At 46.2% G+C, this 21,759-nt stretch overlaps 1 protein-coding gene across 1 annotated transcript in view; it reads left to right on the top strand.

Moving 5' to 3' along the window:
* Positions 1-21,759, top strand: part of vps50 (VPS50 EARP/GARPII complex subunit) — a 222,461-nt gene that overhangs the window by 9,696 nt on the left and 191,006 nt on the right. The window contains exons 3-4 of the mRNA XM_036971386.2: positions 7,872-7,994; positions 13,736-13,807. Of these exons, the coding sequence (XP_036827281.1) occupies positions 7,872-7,994; positions 13,736-13,807 (195 nt within the window). The remainder of the gene's footprint in view (positions 1-7,871; positions 7,995-13,735; positions 13,808-21,759) is intronic.

Genomic DNA, 21,759 nt, shown 5'->3' with positions numbered 1-21,759 from the left:
CCTCTTCTCTGATCCTCAACACAGGCGCCCCCCAGGGGTGCGTGATCAGCCCCCTCCTGTACTCCCTGTTCACTCATGACTGCACGGCCAGGCACTACTCCAACACCATCATTAAATTTGCCGATGACACAAAAGTGGTAGGCCTGATCGCCGACAACAATGAGACAGCCTATAGGGAGGAAGTCAGAGACCTGGCCGGGTGGTGCAAGGACAACAACCTTTCCCTCAACGTGATCAAGACAAAGGAGATAATTGTGGACTACAGGAAAAAGAGGAATGAACACGCCCCAATTCTCATCGACGGGGCTGCAGTGGAGCAGGTTGAGCGCTTCAAGTTCCTTGGTGTCCACATCATCATAAAGCTAACATGGTCCAAGCACACCATGACCGCCGTGAAGCGGGCACGACAAAACCTATTCCCCCTCAAGAGACTGAAAAGCATGGCATGGGTCCTCAGATCCTCAAAAGGTTATACAGCTGCACCATCGAGATCATCCTGACTGGTTGCATCACTGCCTGGTATGGCAACTGCTCGGCCTCCGACCACAAGGCACTACAGAGGGTAGTGCGAACGGCCCAGTACGTCACTTCCTGCCATTCAGGACTTCTGTACCAAGCGGTGTCAGAGGAAGGCCCTAATTTGTCAAGCACTCCAGCCACCCTAGTCATAGACTTATCTCTTCTAACATACCGCAAGCGATACCGGAGCGCCAAGTCTAGGTTCAAGATGCTTCTAAACATCTTCTACCCCCAAGCCATAAGACTCCTGAAAGGCTTGCAAAATGTCTACCAAGACTATTTGCATTGCCTCCCCCCTTCTCCACACCACTGCCACTCTTTGTGAGAGCTCAGTGACTTTCAACGTGGCACCGCCATAGGTTGCCACCTTTCCAACAAGTCAGTTTGTGAAATTTCCACACTGCTAGAGCTGCCCCTGTCAGCTGTAATTGCTGTTATTGTGAAGTGGAAACGTCTAGGAGCAACATTGGCTCAGCCGCAAAGTGGTAGGCCACACAAGCTCACAACGGGAACGCCGCGTACTGAAGCCGTCTGTCCTAGGTTGCCCTACTCAGTTCAAAAACTGCCTCTGGAAGCAACGTCAGCACAAGAACTGTTCTTCGGGAGATTCATGAAATTGGTTTCTGTGGCCGAGCAGCCGCACACAAGCCTAAGGTCACCATGTGCAATGCCAAGCATCGGCTGGAGTGGTGTAATACTCACTCCCATTGGACTCTGGAGCAGTGGAAACGCATTCTCTAGAGTGATGAATTTCGCTTCACCATCTGGCAGTCCGACGGACAAATCTGGGTTTGGCGGATGCCAGGAGAACGTGACCTGCCCCAATGGATAGTGCAAACTGTAAAGTTTGGTGGAGGAGGGGAATAATGGTCTGGGCCTATATTTTATGGTTTGGGCTAGTGCTACAGCATAAAATACCTACTGCAAATGCTACAGCATTAAATTACATTCTAGACAATTCTGTGCTTCCAACTTTGTGGCAATAGTTTGGGGAAGGCCCTTTCCTGTTTCAGCATGACAATGCCCCTGAGCACAAAGCAAGGAACATACAGAAATGGTTTGTCAGGATTGGTGTGGAAGAACTTGTCAGGGCTCTGTGCAGCCCAGTCATCAACACCATCAAACACTTTTGGGATGAATTGGAACACGGACTAATCGCCAAACAGCAGTGCCCGACCTCACGAATGCTCTTTTCGCTGAATGGAGTCCCCGCAGCAATGTTCCAACATCTAGTGGAAAGCCTTGCCAGAAGAGTGGAGGCTGTTATAGCAGCAAAGTGGGGACCAACTCTATATTAATGCCAATGATTTTGGAATGAGATGTTCGGTGAGCACGTGTCCACATACTTTTGGTCATGTATTGTACATCTCAACCTAGCAAAAAAAGAAACGTCCTCTCACTGTCAACTGCGTTTATTTTCAGCAAACTTAACATGTGTAAATATTTGTTTGAACATGAGATTCAACAACTGAGAGCCAAACCGAACAAGTTCCACAGACATGTGACTAACATAAATTAAATAATGTGTCCCTGAACAAAGGGGGGGTCAAAACCAAAAGTAACAGCCAGTATCTGGTGTGGCCACCAGCTGCATTAAGTACTGTAGTGCATCTCCTCCTCATGGACTGCACCAGATTTGCCAGTTCTTGCTGTGGGATGTTACCCCATTCTTCTACCAAGGCACCTGCAAGTTCCTGGACATTTCTGGGGGGGAATGGCCCTTACCATCCGATCCAACAGACCCCAGACGTGCTCATTGAGATCTGGGCTCTTCGCTGGCCATGGCAGAACTCTGACATTCCTGTCTTTCAGGAAATCACACACAGAATGAGCAGTATTGTTGGTGGCATTATCATGCTAGAGGGTCATGTCAGGATGAGCCTGCAGGAAGGGTACCACATGAGGGAGGAGGATGTCTTCCCTGTAACACACAGCATTGAAATTGCCTTCAATGTCAACAAGCTCAGTCGAATGATGCTGTGAGATACCACCCCAGACCATGACGGACCCTCCACCTCCAAATCGATCCTGCTCCAGAGTACAGGCCTCGGTGTAATGCTCATTCATTCAACAATAAATGCGAATCCGACCATCATCCCTGCTGAGACAAAACCGCAACTCGTCAGTGAAGAGCACTTTTTGCCAGCCCTGTCTGGTCCAGCGACGGTGGGTTTGTGCCCATAGGCGACATTGTTGCCGGTGATGTCTGGTGATGACCTGCCTTTACCACCGGCCTACAAGCCCTCAGTCCAGCCTCTCTCAGCCTATTACGGACAGTCTGAGTACTGATAGAGGATTCCTGGTGTAACTCGGGCAGTTGTTGTTGCCATCCTGTACCTGTCTCACAGGTGTGATGTTCGGATGTACTGATCCTGTGCAGCTGTTGTTACACGTGGTCTGCCACCACGAGGACGATCAGCTGCCCGTCCTGTCTCCCTGTAGCACTGTTTTAGGCGTCCCACAGTATGGACATTGCAATGTACAGTGGGGCAAAAAAGTATTTAGTCAGCCACCAATTGTGCAAGTTCTCCCACTTAAAAAGAGGAGAGAGGCCTGTAATGTTCATCATAGTCTTCTACTTCTTCTTCAAATATGACAAAATCACATTTGTAGGATTTTTTTTATGAATTTATTTGCAAATTATGGTGGAAAATAAGTATTTGGTCAATAACAAAAGTTTATCTCAATACTTTGTTATATACCCTTTGTTGGCAATGACAGAGGTCAAACGTTTTCTGTAAGTCTTCACAAGGTTTTCACACACTGTTGCTGGTATTTTGGCCCATTCCTCCATGCAGATCTCCTCTAGAGCAGTGATGTTTTGGGGCTGTTGCTGGGCAACACAGACTTTCAACTGCCTCCAAAGATTTTCTATGGGGTTGAGATCTGGAGATTGGCTAGGCCACTCCAGGACCTTGAAATGCTTCTTACGAAGCCATTCCTTCGTTGCCCGGGTGGTGTGTTTGGGATCATTGTCATGCTGAAAGACCCAGCCACGTTTCATTTTCAATGCCCTTGCTGATGGAAGGAGGTTTTCAATCAAAATATCACGATACATGGCCCCATTCATTCTTTCCTTTACACGGATCAGTCGTCCTGGTCCCTTTGCAGAAAAACAGCCCCAAAGCATGTTTCCATCCCCATGCTTCACAGTAAGTATGGTGTTCATTGGATGCAACTCAGCATTCTTTGTCCTCCAAACACGACGAGTTGAGTTTTTACCAAAAAGTTATATTTTGGGTTCATCTGACCATATGACATTCTCCCAATCTTCTTCTGGATCATCCAAATGCTCTCTAGCAAACTTCAGACGGGCCTGGACATGTACTGGCTGAAGCAGGGGGACACGTCTGGCACTGCAGGATTTGAATCCCTGGCGGCATAGTGTGTTACTGATGGTAGGTTTTGTTACTTTGGTCCCAGCTCTCTGCAGGTCATTCACTAGGTCCCCCCGTGTGGTTCTGGGATTTTTGCTCACCGTTCTTGTGATAATTTTGACCCCACGGGGTGAGATCTTGCGTGGAGCCCCAGATCGAGGGAGATTATCAGTGGTCTTGTATGTCTTCCATTTCCTAATAATTGCTCCCACAGTTGATTTCTTCAAACCAAGCTGCTTACCTATTGCAGATTCAGTCTTCCCAGCCTGGTGCAGGTCTACAATTTTGTTTCTGGTGTCCTTTGACAGCTCTTTGGTCTTGGCCATAGTGGAGTTTGGAGTGTGATTGTTTGAGGTTGTGGACAGGTGTCTTTTATACTGATAACAAGTTCAAACAGTGCCATTAATACAGGTAACGAGTGGAGGACAGAGGAGCCTCTTAAAGAAGAAGTTACAGGTCTGTGAGAGCCAGAAATCTTGCTTGTTTGTAGGTGACCAAATACTTATTTTCCACCATAATTTGCAAATAAATTCATAAAAAATCCTACAATGTGATTTTCTGGATTTTTTTTCTCATTTTGTCTGTCATAGTAGAAGTGTACCTATGATGAAAATTATAGGCCTCTCTCATCTTTTTAAGTGGGAGAACTTGCACAATTGGTGGCTGATTAAATACTTTTTTGCCCTGGCCACATCTGCAGTCCTCATGCCTCTTTGCAGCAGTTCTGATTTCAGTTCTGCTTGGATGCATATTTTATGTGGTTGAAATACTATGAGCTTTTATGATGCTGATAAAGACAGCACCTCTATAGACGGTATCTAACTGCACATTCACATTCTCTCAAGATGCTGAAAGAAAGAAATCATGTTTCTCCACTCTTGTTCCTGAGTAAGAATGTAGCATACAATTGGTGTATCATTTTACTGTAAGTTAGTATTAAGGTTGTGTGAGAGGTTATAGACCTCCAGTCAGTGTCCAGATTTCAGTTTCCGTTTAACCCATCTGAACAGTAGGCTACAGTTCCCTTCATGTATCATAAGCCTGTTTTGAAGTCCCTGTCTTGTGACTGTCAAATGTATATAGCACCTCAATTATCACAAAACACAGCCGGAACTGCTATCATCCTCATTTTTCACTTCACCTAATCTTTTCCGAACGTTACTTTTCTGGCCCTCCCTTCTCTATATTTTCAACTCTCCATTTGGCAGCTTTTCGATGATTTAATTCAATTCCTACATTGTCTGCATCAACATTAACTTTTTCTACCGATTCCCTAAAGCATTTGGCGATTGGCATGTAGGCTATTTGGCGCGTGTACAGTTATAAGCCCTGAAGCTTAGTAAGTAAACCTAATGCCAGAAATGCAGCCAATAGATATAAATTGCACAATAATTTTATACATTTATGTATTTTTTTATGGTATTGTTTTCTCTTCATTCATTCATTCATTCTGCCCGCCACCCACCCGCCCTTCATCCACACTATTTAATGACCCTAAACCCACACGCCCCGCGATTTAACCACCAGGACTGCGAGTCAACCCGTGAATCTATAGTACTGACTGTTCCATGTAGGTTAGTCCTCTGATCCACCACTAGGTGTCCCTCTGGCATCATGTACTGCAGAGCTGAACGTCTTCACCATTTACCCCACCATCAAACTGACCAGGTGTCCCTCTGCCATGGTGTACTGCAGAGCTGAACGTCTTCACCATTTACCTCACCATCAAACTGACCAGGTGTCCCTCTGCCATGGTGTACTGCAGAGCTGAACGTCTTCACCATTTACCTCACCATCAAACTGACCAGGTGTCCCTCTGCCATGGTGTACTGCAGAGCTGAACGTCTTCACCATTTACCTCACCATCAAACTGACCAGGTGTCCCTCTGCCATGGTGTACTGCAGAGCTGAACGTCTTCACCATTTACCTCACCATCAAACTGACCAGGTGTCCCTCTGCCATGGTGTACTGCAGAGCTGAACGTCTTCACCATTTACCTCACCATCAAACTGACCAGGTGTCCCTCTGGCATCGTGTTCACCTGGCTTCTGACACTCACCAAGAAGGAACCCCTTTGTCTTCTGTTGGATTTTCTCTCTGCATTCAATGACGAATTCAGCCGAACAGCCTTTGGTTCTTTGATAAGACTCATTAAACAGCCTACTATTAGGTGCAAATGGCTTTTGAATTTTTGTTTCTGCCCATATTGAGAAGGAGAAACGGCACGATGATGAGACTTTTTAATTTGGACGGAGGAGGATCATTGTTTCATTTGAATCCATCAACGTGAACGTGATCAAAGCATGATGATAGTTGTTAGATGTCTCTGCTCTGCAGGGTTTAGGGATAGGCTAATGTTTAGGTTGTGTTTGTGCCTGTGAAGCAGAGTGGAGAGAAGAGATGCTTGGAGCCCAGAAATGAGTCATTCACCTATTTTATTGTCTTGAATATATTTTTAAAGTCATGGTGAGAGAATGGGACAAACAGAAAGAGGAAAAGGCAGAGAGTTCAAAGAAGGGCACTCGATTTGGGCTACCTGAGAGATGAATCACTTCTGGTCTTTTTCTTATTTTCTCTTTACCAGTATCCCTCCCTCTGTAATTTCCCACCCACCCTCTCACTAAGGATGCTGAGCTTCAACGCTCAGCTCACCCACACACCCGCTGTGTTCGCCCTACCCGTTCTCAAATGTGTCAGACCTGCGCAGCACGCCTTCAAAACACGTACCAGGACGGGACGATACCAGGATCGCAATATTTTTTTCAATGGCAAAAAATGAAAACACGAAGCAGACCTCCCTGTTTGGTCCTTTAAAAACCTGCTCTATGTAAAATATTGTGTGCTATAACTAAATAACTAAATGTGACTCGATGACAACATAATGATGTTTGTTTCCAACATGGCTGTTTTCCTAAAGAAATTAAATCCGCTTCGTGAGTATGGAAACAATACACGAGTATGTGATACTGGTATAGTCCCGGCCGCGCACGCACGCACGCACGCACGCACACACGCACGGGTAGTACTCATTCCTCTGTAATTTGCCTTTGATTTGTCTTTAATTTGTATTTATTATGGATCCCCAAAAGCAGTTATACAATTTTAAATACATTACAATACATTCACAAATTTCACCACACGATTCCTCTCTAATTCGCCTCTCATTCCTCTCTATTTTGCCTCTTTCTTCTGCTTCCCATCTGCTTCTTCTGTGATTTGCCTCTGATCCTTATGGTATTCGCCTCTGATCCCTCTCTGATTCCTCTGTAATTCACCCCTGATTCCCTTGTAATTCACCTCTAATTCACTCTTGATTACCTTGTAATTTGGCTCTAATTTGCCTCTTGTTCCTCACGTTTACTGGAAAAATCTGGTTTTGTTGCTATTTTCTCAACTAGGCAGGTGTTTTGATATTCAGTGCCTGAGATATAGGCCCATCTGTCACACCCTATCTCTCTGGCATGGTCAAATGGATGCTGTGAAGGTTATTGAAGAATATCCTAGCATCTTTCTTCCTCCATCAGTCCTTTTGCCGGCAATTGGGATGATTTACCCCCATTCGTCCTGGATACGTTTCAGCCTATTTCATAGCTCAATTGCTTTACTATAATGCCTTATCCGTGTGTTGCACAGGCTTTGCCCTCTCAAGTTGGCCGTTGTATCAATCTTCAAAGAGAGGATTGACTGAGAGCGGTATCTATTGATAAGTGCCTATATTCAGGCTCATTAGGGGTCTGTGAAGAGTTCTCTCCAGGGAAACAGCCAGACAGGCTTAAATAATCTGTGGCCTTCAGGAGCGATAAACCCAATGGACAGGCTCTGTTTCCTAGAGATATTCTGGAGAGCTGTGTTTTTTCTCAGAGCCTCTGTTTCCTCCCTTCCCACGAGGGTGTCCCAGCAACCGGGTGCTTTGTAGTCTTACTGACCTAACTGATGCAGTAATTTGTCTTTCTCACCTCTCTCTGGTATCTCAGGAGGAGATGAGGGAGATGAGGGAGCAGCCCATCGACCCCCAGGCGGAGCAGGAGATCATTAACAGCATCCAGGAGGTCTACTACTCCAACGACTCCTTTGACATGGTGCAGCACGAGCTGGAGGTGAGTCAGTTAGTTAGGCCCACTGTTCACTAGAGACCCAGAGGACACAACAAGCTGGAGGTGAGTCAGTCAGTCAGTCAGTTAGTTAGTTAGTTAGTTAGGCCCACTGTTCACTACAGACCCAGAGGACACAACAAGCTGGAGGTGAGTCAGTTAGTTAGGCCCACTGTTTACTACAGACCCAGAGGACACAACCCGCTGGAGGTGAGTCAGTCAGTTAGTTAGTTAGGCCCACTGTTCACTAGAGACCCGGAGGACACAACAAGCTGGAGGTGAGTTAGTTAGGCCCACTGTTCACTAGAGACCCAGAGGACACAACAAGCTGGAGGTGAGTCAGTTAGTTAGTTAGTTAGGCCCACTGTTCACTACAGACCCAGAGGACACAACAAGCTGGAGGTGAGTCAGTTAGTTAGGCCCACTGTTCACTACAGACCCAGAGGACACAACAAGCTGGAGGTGAGTCAGTCGGTTAGTTAGTTAGGCCCACTGTTCACTACAGACCCAGAGGACACAACCCGCTGGAGGTGAGTTAGTTAGTTAGGCCCACTGTTTACTACAGACCCAGAGGACACAACCCGCTGGAGGTGAGTCAGTCAGTTAGTTAGTTAGGCCCACTGTTCACTACAGACCCAGAAGACACAACACGCTGGAGGTGAGTTAGTTAGTTAGTTAGGCCCACTGTTTACTACAGACCCAGAGGACACAACAAGCTGGAGGTGAGTTAGTTAGTTAGGTCTACAGTACAGTGTATGCTGCAGCCTTAACAAAACACTACATAAAGAGAGATCTAAGACCACAGCATGATAGCAACACAAGATGACAACAACATGGTAGCAACACATCATGGCAGCAGCACAACATGGTAGCAGCACAACACATGGTACAAACATTATTGGGCACAGACAACAGCACAAAGGGCAAGAAGGTAAAGACAACAATACATCACACAAAGCAGCCACAACAGTCAGTAAGAGTGTCAATGATTGAGTCTTTGAATGAAGAGATTGAGATAAAACTGTCCAGTTTGAGTGTTTGTTGCAGCTCGTTCCAGTCGCTAGCTGCAGCGAACTGAAAAGAAGAGCGACCCAGGGATGTGTGGGGACCTTTAACAGAATGTGACTGACAGAACGGGTGATGTATGTGGAGGATGAGGGCTACAATAGATATCTCAGATAGGGGGGAGTGAGGCCTACGAGGGTTTTATAAATAAGCATCAACCAGTGGGTCTTGCGACGGGTATACAGAGATGACCAGTTTACAGAGGAGTATAGAGTGCAGTGATGTGTCCTATAAGGAGCATTGGTGGCAAATCTGATGGCAGAATGGTAAAGAACATCTTGCCGCTCGAGAGCGCCCTTATCTGCCTATCTATAAATGGCTTCTCTGTAATCTAGCCTGGGTAGGATAGTCATCTGAATCAGGGTTAGTTTGGCAGCTGGGGTGAAAGAGGAGCGATTGCAATAGAGGAAACCAAGACCAGATTTAACTTTAGCCTGCGGCTTTGATATGTGTTGAGAGGAGGACAGTGTACCATCTAGCCATACTCCCAAGTACTTGTATGATGTGACTACCTTTTAAGCTCTAAACCCTCAGCAACAAGGGATAAAAACAGCAGCAAGGGAATTTCTACCCACTCTCCCCTTTGTTGCTGTTATTGTCACTGAGACAATATCAAATCAAATCAAATCAAATCAAATTTTATTTGTCACATACACATGGTTAGCAGATGTTAATGCGAGTGTAGCGAAATGCTTGTGCTTCTAGTTCCGACAATGCAGTAATAACAAGTAATCTAACTAACAATTCCAAAACTACTGTCTTGTACACAGTGTAAGGGGATAAAGAATATGTACATAAGGATATATGAATGAGTGATGGTACAGAGCAGTATAGGCAAGATACAGTAGATGGTATCGGGTACAGTATGTACAAATGAGATGAGTATGTAAACAAAGTGGCATAGTATAGTATAAAGTGGCTAGTGATACATGTATTACATAAGGATACCGTCGATGATATAGAGTACAGTATATACGTATGCATATGAGATGAATAATGTAGGGTAAGTAACATTTATATAAGGTAGCATTGTTTAAAGTGGCTAGTGATATATTTACATCATTTCCCATCAATTCCCATTATTAAAGTGGCTGGAGTTGAGTCAGTGTCAGTGTGTTGGCAGCAGCCACTCAGTGTTAGTGGTGGCTGTTTAACAGTCTGATGGCCTTGAGATAGAAGCTGTTTTTCAGTCTCTCGGTCCCAGCTTTGATGCACCTGTACTGACCTCGCCTTCTGGATGATAGCGGGGTGAACAGGCAGTGGCTCGGGTGGTTGATGTCCTTGATGATCTTTATGGCCTTCCTGTGACATCGGGTGGTGTAGGTGTCCTGGAGGGCAGGTAGTTTGCCCCCGGTGATGCGTTGTGCAGACCTCACTACCCTCTGGAGAGCCTTACGGTTGAGGGCGGTGCAGTTGCCATACCAGGCGGTGATACAGCCCGCCAGGATGCTCTCGATTGTGCATCTGTAGAAGTTTGTGAGTGCTTTTGGTGACAAGCCGAATTTCTTCAGCCTCCTGAGGTTGAAGAGGCGCTGCTGCGCCTTCTTCACGATGCTGTCTGTGTGAGTGGACCAATTCAGTTTGTATGTGAAGGACCTTCTTTCCACGCTCTTAAAAACTATAAGCTATTCTGTCTTTTATGATCTTATTATTTTACATGTTCCATTTAATTCTAAATCAACGCTTGTATCTGGAGCTATATTTGTCTGTGCAGTTCAATAAATCCTAGTTTTGTTTCGATGACTATCACCTCTTAGCCCATATACCAAGACACTCCACCAGCATACTAAAGCCTTAACCACCACAGGAAGAGTGAGGCATATGCCATATAACAGGCTTGGACCTCCCATAACAGTCCGCTCATCATTTACACTATACATTGTACAATATAGTACCAAACAGTGCAATCAGCAGGGTCTACACTGACTAGTTAGTGACTTGGTCTACACTGACTAGTTACAGTGACTTGGTCTACACTGACTAGTTACAGTGACTTGGTCTACACTGACTAGTTACAGTGACTTGGTCTACACTGACTAGTTACAGTGACTTGGTCTACACTGACTAGTTACAGTGACTTGGTCTACACTGACTAGTTACAGTGACTTGGTCTACACTGACTAGTTACAGTGACTTGGTCTACACTGACTAGTTACAGTGACTTGGTCTACACTGACTAGTTACAGTGACTTGGTCTACACTGACTAGTTACAGTGACTTGGTCTACACTGACTAGTTACAGTGACTTGGTCTACACTGACTTGGTCTACACTGACTAGTTACAGTGACTAGTTACAGTGACTTGGTCTACACTGACTAGTTACAGTGACTTGGTCTACACTGACTAGTTACACTGACTAGTCACAGTGACTTGGTCTACACTGACTAGTTACAGTGACTTGGTCTACACTGACTAGTTACAGTGACTTGGTCTACACTGACTAGTTACAGTGACTTGGTCTACAATGACTAGTTACAGTGACTTGGTCCACAATGACTAGTTACAGTGACTTGGGGTCCACAATGACTAGTTACAGTGACTTGGGGTCCACAATGACTAGTTACAGTGACTTGGGGTCCACAATAACTAGTTACAGTGACTTGGGGCCTCCCTACCTACACCTCCCTCCCCCTGGTTCCCTTGTTATGTGGGATACCTCTCCCCCCTGGTTCCCTTGTTATGTGGGACACCTCTCCCCCCTGGTTCCCTTGTTATGTGGGACACCTCTCCCCCCCGGGTTCCCTTGTTATGTGGGACACCTCTCCCCCCCTGGTTCCCTTGTTATGTGGGACACCTCTCCCCCCCTGGTTCCCTTGTTATGTGGGACACCTCTCCCCCCTGGTTCCCTTGTTATGTGGGACACCTCTCCCCCCTGGTTCCCTTGTTATGTGGGACACCTCTCCCCCCTGGTTCCCTTGTTATGTGGGACACCTGTCCCCCCTGGTTCCCTTGTTATGTGGGACACCTCTCCCCCCTGGTTCCCTTGTTATGTGGGACACCTGTCCCCCCTGGTTCCCTTGTTATGTGGGACACCTCTCCCCCCCCCCCCTGGTTCCCTTGTTATGTGGGACACCTCTCCCCCCTGGTTCCCTTGTTATGTGGGACACCTCTCCCCCCCTGGTTTCCTTGTTATATGGGACACCTCTCCCCCCCTGGTTCCCTTGTTATGTGGGACACCTCTCCCCCCTGGTTCCCTTGTTATGTGGGACACCTGTCCCCCCTGGTTCCCTTGTTATGTGGGACACCTGTCCCCCCTGGTTCCCTTGTTATGTGGGACACCTGTCCCCCCTGGTTCCCTTGTTATGTGGGACACCTCTCCCCCCCCCCCCTGGTTCCCTTGTTATGTGGGACACCTCTCCCCCCCCCTGGTTCCCTTGTTATGTGGGACACCTCTCCCCCCCCCCTGGTTCCCTTGTTATGTGGGACACCTCTCCCCCCCTTGTTCCCTTGTTATGTGGGACACCTCTCCCCCCTGGTTCCCTTGTTATGTGGGACACCTCTCCCCCCCCCCCTGGTTCCCTTGTTATGTGGGACACCTCCCCCCCCCCCCTGGTTCCCTTGTTATGTGGGACACCTCTCCCCCCTGGTTCCCTTGTTATGTGGGACACCTCTCCCCCCTGGTTCCCTTGTTATGTGGGACACCTCTCCCCCCCTGGTTCCCTTGTTATGTGGGACACCTCTCCCCCCCTGGTTTCCTTGTTATGTGGGACACCTCTCCCCCCTGGTTCCCTTGTTATGTGGGACACCTCTCCCCCCCTGGTTCCCTTGTTATATGGGACACCTCTCCCCCCCTGGTTCCCTTGTTATGTGGGACACCTGTCCCCCCCTGGTTCCCTTGTTATGTGGGACACCTCTCCCCCCCTGGTTCCCTTGTTATGTGGGACACCTCTCCCCCCCTGGTTCCCTTGTTATGTGGTACACCTCTCCCCCTCTGGTTCCCTTGTTATGTGGGACACCTCTCTCCCCCCCTGGTTCCCTTGTTATGTGGGACACCTCTCCCCCCTGGTTCCCTTGTTGTGGGACACCTCTCCCCCCTTGACGGGTGTATCTACTCTAGCATCACTGTGGCGTCATCTCCTGCTCACACACCGATGACTTCTAGATTGATGGATTAAACACTCGTGGAGGAAGGGTGTGAAATCTCATTAGATTTAGCAGTGTCTCAAGAACAACAACCTTCCAGATTACAAAATGAGACTTTCAGCCAAGTGGAAAGCAATTACCCATCATCCTCAGTGCTTAGTTTTTTGCTGCCGTCTTTCCCCTTGTTCGTTCTTCACCAATTAAGTAGTGCTCCTCCATTTTAATTTACTATACGTCTAAGCATGTGTGCTATACAATTCTGCCACTTTTTCTTCTCTTTGTAAATGATGAAGACTGTGGAGGCTCTTTTGAAAAATGGTACTTAAGCAAGCTAGAGCTGATGCTGAAGAAACTCCAAAGAATTAAGATTAGCTTCTAAAAGAAACAAATGAAATGAAATCCTGCCCGGCTCTAAGCTGCTGGCATTTGGATTTCAGTTCGGTGTCCATGATAAGCAATCTTTTGATTTATTTTCTGGCAGGTGGTTCACTCCACACACCAAAGCATTCCACAGAATGGCTTTATCTTCTAAGAAGTTATTGGTGTGGGCATTCTCATTGTATTGTAACAATGCTTTTATTGTGTGTTTTTATGATAGAAACTCCCACCTGAGCTGAACTTGCAGGAGCTGGAGGAGTACAGAGACAAGCTGAAGAGACAACAAGCAGCGGTAAGTGAAGGAAATGACATGAGCAGCACTGGGTCACTCACTCCCACAGATACTTCTCCCTGATTGGTAATAGCTATTCCATTTATACTGTATCCGTGCACTTCCAAGGCCAACATAACATTGTACGACAACGTCTTTAGTGTTCAAAACAAGGACTTAAATAGTTCAGTACAGTATATTGCTCTGCAACACCTGATTACATAGAACTGCAAAATCACCAATTTTATATCATTTCTGTTAACCCTGAGCTTATTGCTTCAGCCTGGGCATGCACACACCTGTATTGCACAGTGGAGAAGTGCAGTCCCAGGTGGATATTGGCATGTTATATTCAGCAAGACTGCTTTACACCGCTATAGATACACTGTGATTAATAGTTAGTCACTGGTAGGGTTTCTGCTGCAGGCCCAAAGTATTATTAGTAATTATAAACTGGGTGGGTCAAGACCTGAATGCTGATTGGCTGACAGCCGTGGTATATCAGACCGTATACCACGGGTATGACAAAACATTTATTTTTTTTTACCTCTAATTACATTGCTAACCAATTTATAATAGCAATAAGGCATCTTGGGGGTTTGCCAATATACCACGACTAAGGTCTGTGTCCAGGCACTGCGATGCATGTGCATCATTTAATTTAACTGGTCACGTCAGTTAAGAACAAATTCTTATTTACAATGACATCGTAGGAACAGTGCCTTGTTTGGGGGCAGAACGACAGATTTTTACCTTGTCAGCTCTGGGATATGATCTAGCAACTTTTCGGTTACTGGCCCAACACTCTAACCACTAGGCTACCTGCCACTCCAAGAAGAACAGTGGTATATTGGCCATATATTGCCTTATTGCTTAAAAAGAGCATCAGCACTATAGAGGTTCTCTGCAGGTCACCCAGGCCTGGAGGGCAGAGAGCTAGCCAGCAGAGGAACTATATTGGAATCCTTGTAGAAATATGCAACCCATATTCTCCCTCGATCCTCCTTCTCTTCCTGCATCCTCCTTTCCTCCCTGCCTCATCTTTCCCTCTGTACCTTCCTCGTCTCCATGAATGTACTTACAATTGGCTCATTCATCCCCCTCCTCTCCCCTGTAACTATTCCCCAGGTCATTGCTGTAAATGAGAACGTGTTCTTAGTCAACTTACCTGGTAAAATAAATAATTCTCTACACTTCCCCCGAAGTGTGCACTTGCATACTCCCTGTCATAGATTTAACAATGTAGGAAACTCCCTCAATCAATGCTTACACCAATCCAATGCTTTTAAATTCATGATGTGGAGTGTGCAGCTGCACACTTTGGAAGAAGGGTAGAACATCTGGATCCTTCCCCTCTTCCTTCTTTCTTATCCTTCACTGTGACTCCCTCCCTAGCCTCCTTCTCCAGCTCTGCATTGTCTCACACAGCAGAGCTGTTTATTCAGCGAGCGAGGCAGGGCCAGAGCCATGATCCCTAGCGGTGGTAGGATGAAAGATGGAGGCCTCTGTGGACAGAACACTGACTGTCTGACAGAGCTCTTCAACAGAGCAGACAGCTGGCTGCCAGCCTTAGACCCCTAGGGGTCAATACCAGGACCAGAGGACCAGGGGCCTTATCAAGTCTTCTGCTTTACCCAGGCTGTGAATGACTAACCCGGCCTCAGATCACCTCGCCCCCACCCCTTAGGATGGAGATCATCGTATGCTGAATTCCAAGTCATCCCCTAGTTAAGCAAACGACCCCTAGACACTTCCTGTAGGTATGTACGGTAATAGCTCTATCTTGTCCTCTGATTGGTACGGTGGAATTTTCACTGTATTGCTTACACACCTATCTGATCCTTTCAAACAAATGAATAGGAGAAGGATGGTTTCTCCTCCATCACATATTCATAGCTTTGGATATAGACTTCCACTGTGCTACATTGTGTACATGCATAATGACCTTCCCTATAGGATCTGAACTCTCTTTCTCTCTGATAACTACCTATTGAGAGGGCCTCTCCATCCCTATGCGCTGATGTGAAATTGAATATTTCCCTCGCTGAGGCAGAGGAGTAGATACTGTACTGTAGATAGGAATGGTGCATCGATACATTCTATAGAACTTCTCCCTTAAATGAGTTCCATCCAAAACAAATGGGTGATTTCCCCCCCCCCCCCCCCCCCCCAGTCTGGCAGAAGCTGTTGTAGAGAATGGCTGCTATATAGGGAGGTGGTGGAGGTTCGCTGTGTAATTGGCAGCTTTGACACATCGTTGGCTGAGGCTCATCTCTCAGTTAATTACTTGTCTGCTGTATGATTGTCATCCACTTTAGAGATGCCAGGGGCTCTGCTCTGACTGTAAGAGTGGGAAGTCTCTCTTTAACTTCTAGGATTCCTACTATGTTGTCACTATGTTTCACCATAGGGGTGGTGCCAGGTTTACTCCAAATGTGGCGCTTGGCATTTAGGCCAAATAGTTAAATTTTGGTTTCATCAGACCAGAGAAACTTGTTTCTCATGGTTCGAGTCCTTTAGGTGCCGTTTGGCAAACTCCAAGCGGGCTGTCGTGTCTTTTACTGAGCAGTGGCTTCCGTCTGGCCACTCTACCATAAAGTGCTGCAGAGATGGTTGTCCTTCTGGAAGGTTCTCCCATCTTCACAGAGGAGCTCTGTCAGTGACCATTGGTTTCTTGGTCACCTCCCTGACCAAAGCCCTTCTCCCCCGATTGCTCAGTTTGGCCGGGCAGACAGTTCTAGGAAGAGTCTTGGTGGTTCTTGGTGTGTATTGATCCAGGTGTATTAGGAGGAGGGAGGGGCCGGCGGTGTGTATTGATCCAGGTGTATTAGGAGGAGGAAGGGGCCGGCGGTGTGTGTTGATCCAGGTGTATTAGGAGGGAGGGAGGGGCCGGCGGTGTGTATTGATCCAGGTGTATTAGGAGGAGGGAGGGGCCGGCGGTGTGTATTGATCCAGGTGTATTAGGAGGTGGGAGGGGCCGGCGGTGTGTGTTGATCCAGGTGTATTAGGAGGAGGAAGGGGCCGGCGGTGTGTATTGATCCAGGTGTATTAGGAGGAGTGTGTTGGTCCAGCTCACTCATTGATATTGACCAGGACTCTTCCTGGGTTTCATGCTCCGGGTGTGTCCTAAATGACATCCTATTCTCTGCACAGGACACTACTTTTGGGGAATAGGCTATGATATTATCCACCATATAGTCCAGGGGCACTCAACTCTTACATATGAGGTCACCTAGTGTCCTAGGTCTAAATCAGTCCCCGATTAGAGGGGAACAATAGCTGGCTTTCATGTCCAGAGTTGAGTTTGAGGGATTTAGGTGATATTATTCTATTTGGGATGTAGACAGTCTAATTGGCCACCGTGTTTACTTAGCTGCTTGATATACAGTACATCACCATTGTCTGTCTCCCCTTAACAAACTATAGAATCCTCATTTGGTGCAGTACTGGTAAAGTAGGCTGGCTAAGAAATCACTAGGGCTGGTGTTGTGCCATTTAGGTAATAAGAGAAATAGGACTTATCCACTTCACTCCCTGCCTCTCTGACACACTTAGCATCACAGACCTCAGATGGAACTCTCAAATTTAGTACATGAGACAAATCAACATTTAGTTTTATTCAGGCAGTAAGGAAATGAGATGGGGAGCCAGGCAGGTAGGATAAATAATGGAAAGGGTGGACATTGAGTCCTGGTCTCCAATTGCGGTGGGTAGTTGTATGTGACAATTACCGCGGAGTGTTACCACTACGGCTCTGCATGAAATCAACATGTTCCTCAAATTAGTTGACATAGAAACGTCTCACTCAGTGTATGATTGAGAAATGTTAGGATGCTGCAGTGGTATAGGCTAACGGGTATAGGCTAACGGGTATAGGCTAACGGGTATAGGCTAACGGGTATAGGCTAACGGGTATAGGCTAACGGGTATAGGCTAAATTAACGCCCACTATTTCTGTCCAGCTTCATGGTCTCAACCTTTGGGCTACAAACCGTGGGTGATGACTGGTTGATTGTCTTTCTGAATTCGATGTGATTGGCTGTTGGCTTTTAGACCCCTAACTGCAGCTGGTGAAGAACACTTACAGTAGCCTGCGTCCAAAATGGCACCCTACGCCATATGTAGTGAACTACTTTTGAACAGGACCCATAGGACTCTGGTCTAAAGTAGTGCACACTAAATAGTGAATAGGGTGCCATGTATTACTGCTACCCAGTAGTCTTTGCTGATTGACAGCTCTTAGCTAAAATACATGGGGCGTGAGGCCAGAAAATTGGGCTATTAACTCCGCTCTGCATCCCAGTCAATTATATGTGAATTATACCTCGCTGTTGGGCTCTGTCAGATCACAGGTGATGGGCAGGCTAATCTGTGTGGTGGTGTGGGATCCTGCAGGTGATTGGGTCTTTTCCACACTGCTACTTTTTGGTGATGTGGACGTGTTTTTTGAATGAATTGTTTGAGTGAATAGAAGGGTCTCTGTACCAGGGATGAGCCCTTTCTCTGGATCCTAAATGGGACTGGTGTTGTGCTATAAGTGAAGTGACCCCTCACACCGAACGACTGCTATGCGTCTAAATATCTTGCTGTGCGATCTGTAATTTTAATTTAGGAGCTTTATTACCTCAAATATTTTTCATTGTGCTCCTACATTTCTTTGTGTGTGCCAACACACGTGCTCCTTGCAAAAAGCATAGACTCCTGACACAGAATGAATTTCCCAAGCATGTACACACGCATGTACGCATCTTACAAACAGTCATCTTTGCGTTAGGTGTGGTTTCTATTTTTATTTATTTATTTTTTAAATATTGTTGATTTCAGAGGCTATCCCCTCCAACTCTCCATCTCACATTCATTATTTCACTCGTTCACTCACCCTCTCGCTCTCTCTCGCACGGACACACACACATACATACACAGTTGAGCAAGTGAGCGTAGCAGCTGAACATCTGCACACACATACACACAGTTGAGCAAGCGAGTGTAGCAGCTGAACATCTGCACACACATACACACAGTTGAGCAAGTGAGCGTAGCAGCTGAACATCTGCACACACATACACACAGTTGAGCAAGCGAGCGTAGCAGCTGAAGATCTGCACACACATACACACAGTTGAGCAAGCGAGTGTAGCAGCTGAACATCTGCTCACACATACACACAGTTGAGCAAGTGAGCGTAGCAGCTGAACATCTGCACACACATACACACAGTTGAGCAAGTGAGCGTAGCAGCTGAACAGTCTGACCATCTGTTCTGTTCAGGGCTCCAGTTAGCTCCCTTACCCAACCCCCTCCTCCGTACATCAATATATCACCTCCCCCTCACTGTGGAGCTGTGTACTGAGAATCAATATATCAGCTCCCCCTCACTGTGGAGCCGTGTACTGAGCATCAATATATCAGCTCCCCCTCACTGTGGAGCCGTGTACTGAGCATCAATATATTAGCTCCCCCTCACTGTGGAGCCGTGTACTGAGCATCAATATATCAGCTCCCCCTCACTGTGGAGCCGTGTACTGAGAATCAATATATCAGCTCCCCCTCACTGTGGAGCCGTGTACTGAGCATCAATATATCACCTCCCCCTCACTGTGGAGCCGTGTACTGAGCATCAATATATCAGCTCCCCCTCACTGTGGAGCCGTGTACTGAGCATCAATATATTAGCTCCCCCTCACTGTGGAGCCGTGTACTGAGCATCAATATATCAGCTCCCCCTCACTGTGGAGCCGTGTACTGAGCATCAATATATCACCTCCCCCTCACTGTGGAGCCGTGTACTGAGCATCAATATATTAGCTCCCCCTCACTGTGGAGCCGTGTACTGAGCATCAATATATCAGCTCCCCCTCACTGTGGAGCCGTGTACTGAGCATCAATATATCAGCTCCCCCTCACTGTGGAGCCGTGTACTGAGCATCAATATATCAGCTCCCCCTCACTGTGGAGCCGTGTACTGAGCATCAATATATCAGCTCCCCCTCACTGTGGAGCTGTGTACTGAGCATCAATATATTAGCTCCCCCTCACTGTGGAGCCGTGTACTGAGCATCAATATATCAGCTCCCCCTCACTGTTGAGCTGTGTACTGAGCATCAATATATTAGCTCCCCCTCACTGTGGAGCCGTGTACTGAGCATCAATATATCAGCTCCCCCTCACTGTTGAGCTGTGTACTGAGCATCAATATATCAGCTCCCTCTCACTGTTGAGCTGTGTACTGAGCATCAATATATTAGCTCCCCCTCACTGTGGAGCCGTGTACTGAGCATCAATATATCAGCTCCCCCTCACTGTGGAGCCGTGTACTGAGCATCAATATATCAGCTCCCCCTCACTGTGGAGCCGTGTACTGAGCATCAATATATCAGCTCCCCCTCCCCCTGTGTGTGTGTCTTATCCCCACTACAGCCTTGCCCTAAATGTGTTATAAGTCAGATGCTATCCACAACGTACTAGGTTATGTGTAGCTAGGTGGCAAGTCAGTCCCTTGTGTATTTATTGTGAGTATGTTGTGTTGTGTAGGTGCACAAACATGGTTTCTTCTACTGAGTAAAATACCGCATGCTGTGTGAGAGGGTTGGCATGATTTAGTCCAGGGTTAAATTAACACAACCTGGTAGTTAACCCAACCTGGTAGTTATTTCTACAACCTGGTAGTTAACCCAACCTGGTAGTTATTTCTACAACCTGGTAGTTATTTCTACAACCTGGTAGTTATTTCTACAACATCGTAGTTAACCCAACCTGGTAGTTATTTCTGCAACCTGGTAGTTATTTCTTATTCCATTTCATCAATGCAACATTGACCTTTTGCTTCTCAGAAAACACCAATGAAGACTATGATACACACATTATTTGAATAATGGCAATGTTACATTCAGTACAGCACATACTGTACCACACACAATAGGCTATTCTTAAGTAGCTAGTTGTAAAGTATAGATTTAATTCAGTCTCGTAGTAAAGTGAAGGCTAATTCAGTCTCGTAGTAAAGTGAAGGCTAATTCAGTCTCGTAGTAAAGTGAAGGCTAATTCAGTCTCGTAGTAAGTGAAGGCTAATTCAGTCTCGTAGTAAAGTGTAGGCTAATTCAGTCTAGTAGTAAAGTGAAGGCTAATTCAGTCTAGTAGTAAAGTGAAGGCTAATTCAGTCTAGTAGTAAAGTGAAGGCTAATTCAGTCTCGTAGTAAAGTGTAGGCTAATTCAGTCTCGTAGTAAAGTGAAGGCTAATTCAGTCTAGTAGTAAAGTGAAGGCTAATTCAGTCTAGTAGTAAAGTGAAGGCTAATTCAGTCTCGTAGTAAAGTGTAGGCTAATTCAGTCTAGTAGTAAAGTGTAGGCTAATTCAGTCTCGTAGTAAAGTGAAGGCTAATTCAGTCTCGTAGTAAAGTGTAGGCTAATTCAGTCTCGTAGTAAAGTGTAGGCTAATTCAGTCTCGTAGTAAAGTGTAGGCTAATTCAGTCTAGTAGTAAAGTGTAGGCTAATTCAGTCTCGTAGTAAAGTGAAGGCTAATTCAGTCTCGTAGTAAAGTGAAGGCTAATTCAGTCTAGTAGTAAAGTGTAGGCTAATTCAGTCTAGTAGTAAAGTGAAGGCTAATTCAGTCTCGTAGTAAAGTGAAGGCTAATTCAGTCTAGTAGTAAAGTGAAGGCTAATTCAGTCTCGTAGTAAAGTGTAGGCTAATTCAGTCTCGTAGTAAAGTGAAGGCTAATTCAGTCTCGTAGTAAAGTGTAGGCTAATTCAGTCTAGTAGTAAAGTGTAGGCTAATTCAGTCTCGTAGTAAAGTGAAGGCTAATTCAGTCTAGTAGTAAAGTGTAGGCTAATTCAGTCTCGTAGTAAAGTGAAGGCTAATTCAGTCTCGTAGTAAAGTGAAGGCTAATTCAGTCTAGTAGTAAAGTGTAGGCTAATTCAGTCTCGTAGTAAAGTGAAGGCTAATTCAGTCTCGTAGTAAAGTGTAGGCTAATTCAGTCTC

Source organism: Oncorhynchus mykiss, chromosome 30 (genome assembly GCF_057628025.1).
Source record: "Oncorhynchus mykiss isolate SJ-2025 chromosome 30, ASM5762802v1, whole genome shotgun sequence".
In the NCBI taxonomy this organism is placed as follows: domain Eukaryota; kingdom Metazoa; phylum Chordata; class Actinopteri; order Salmoniformes; family Salmonidae; genus Oncorhynchus; species Oncorhynchus mykiss.
This window is presented reverse-complemented; position numbering and strand designations above follow the sequence as displayed.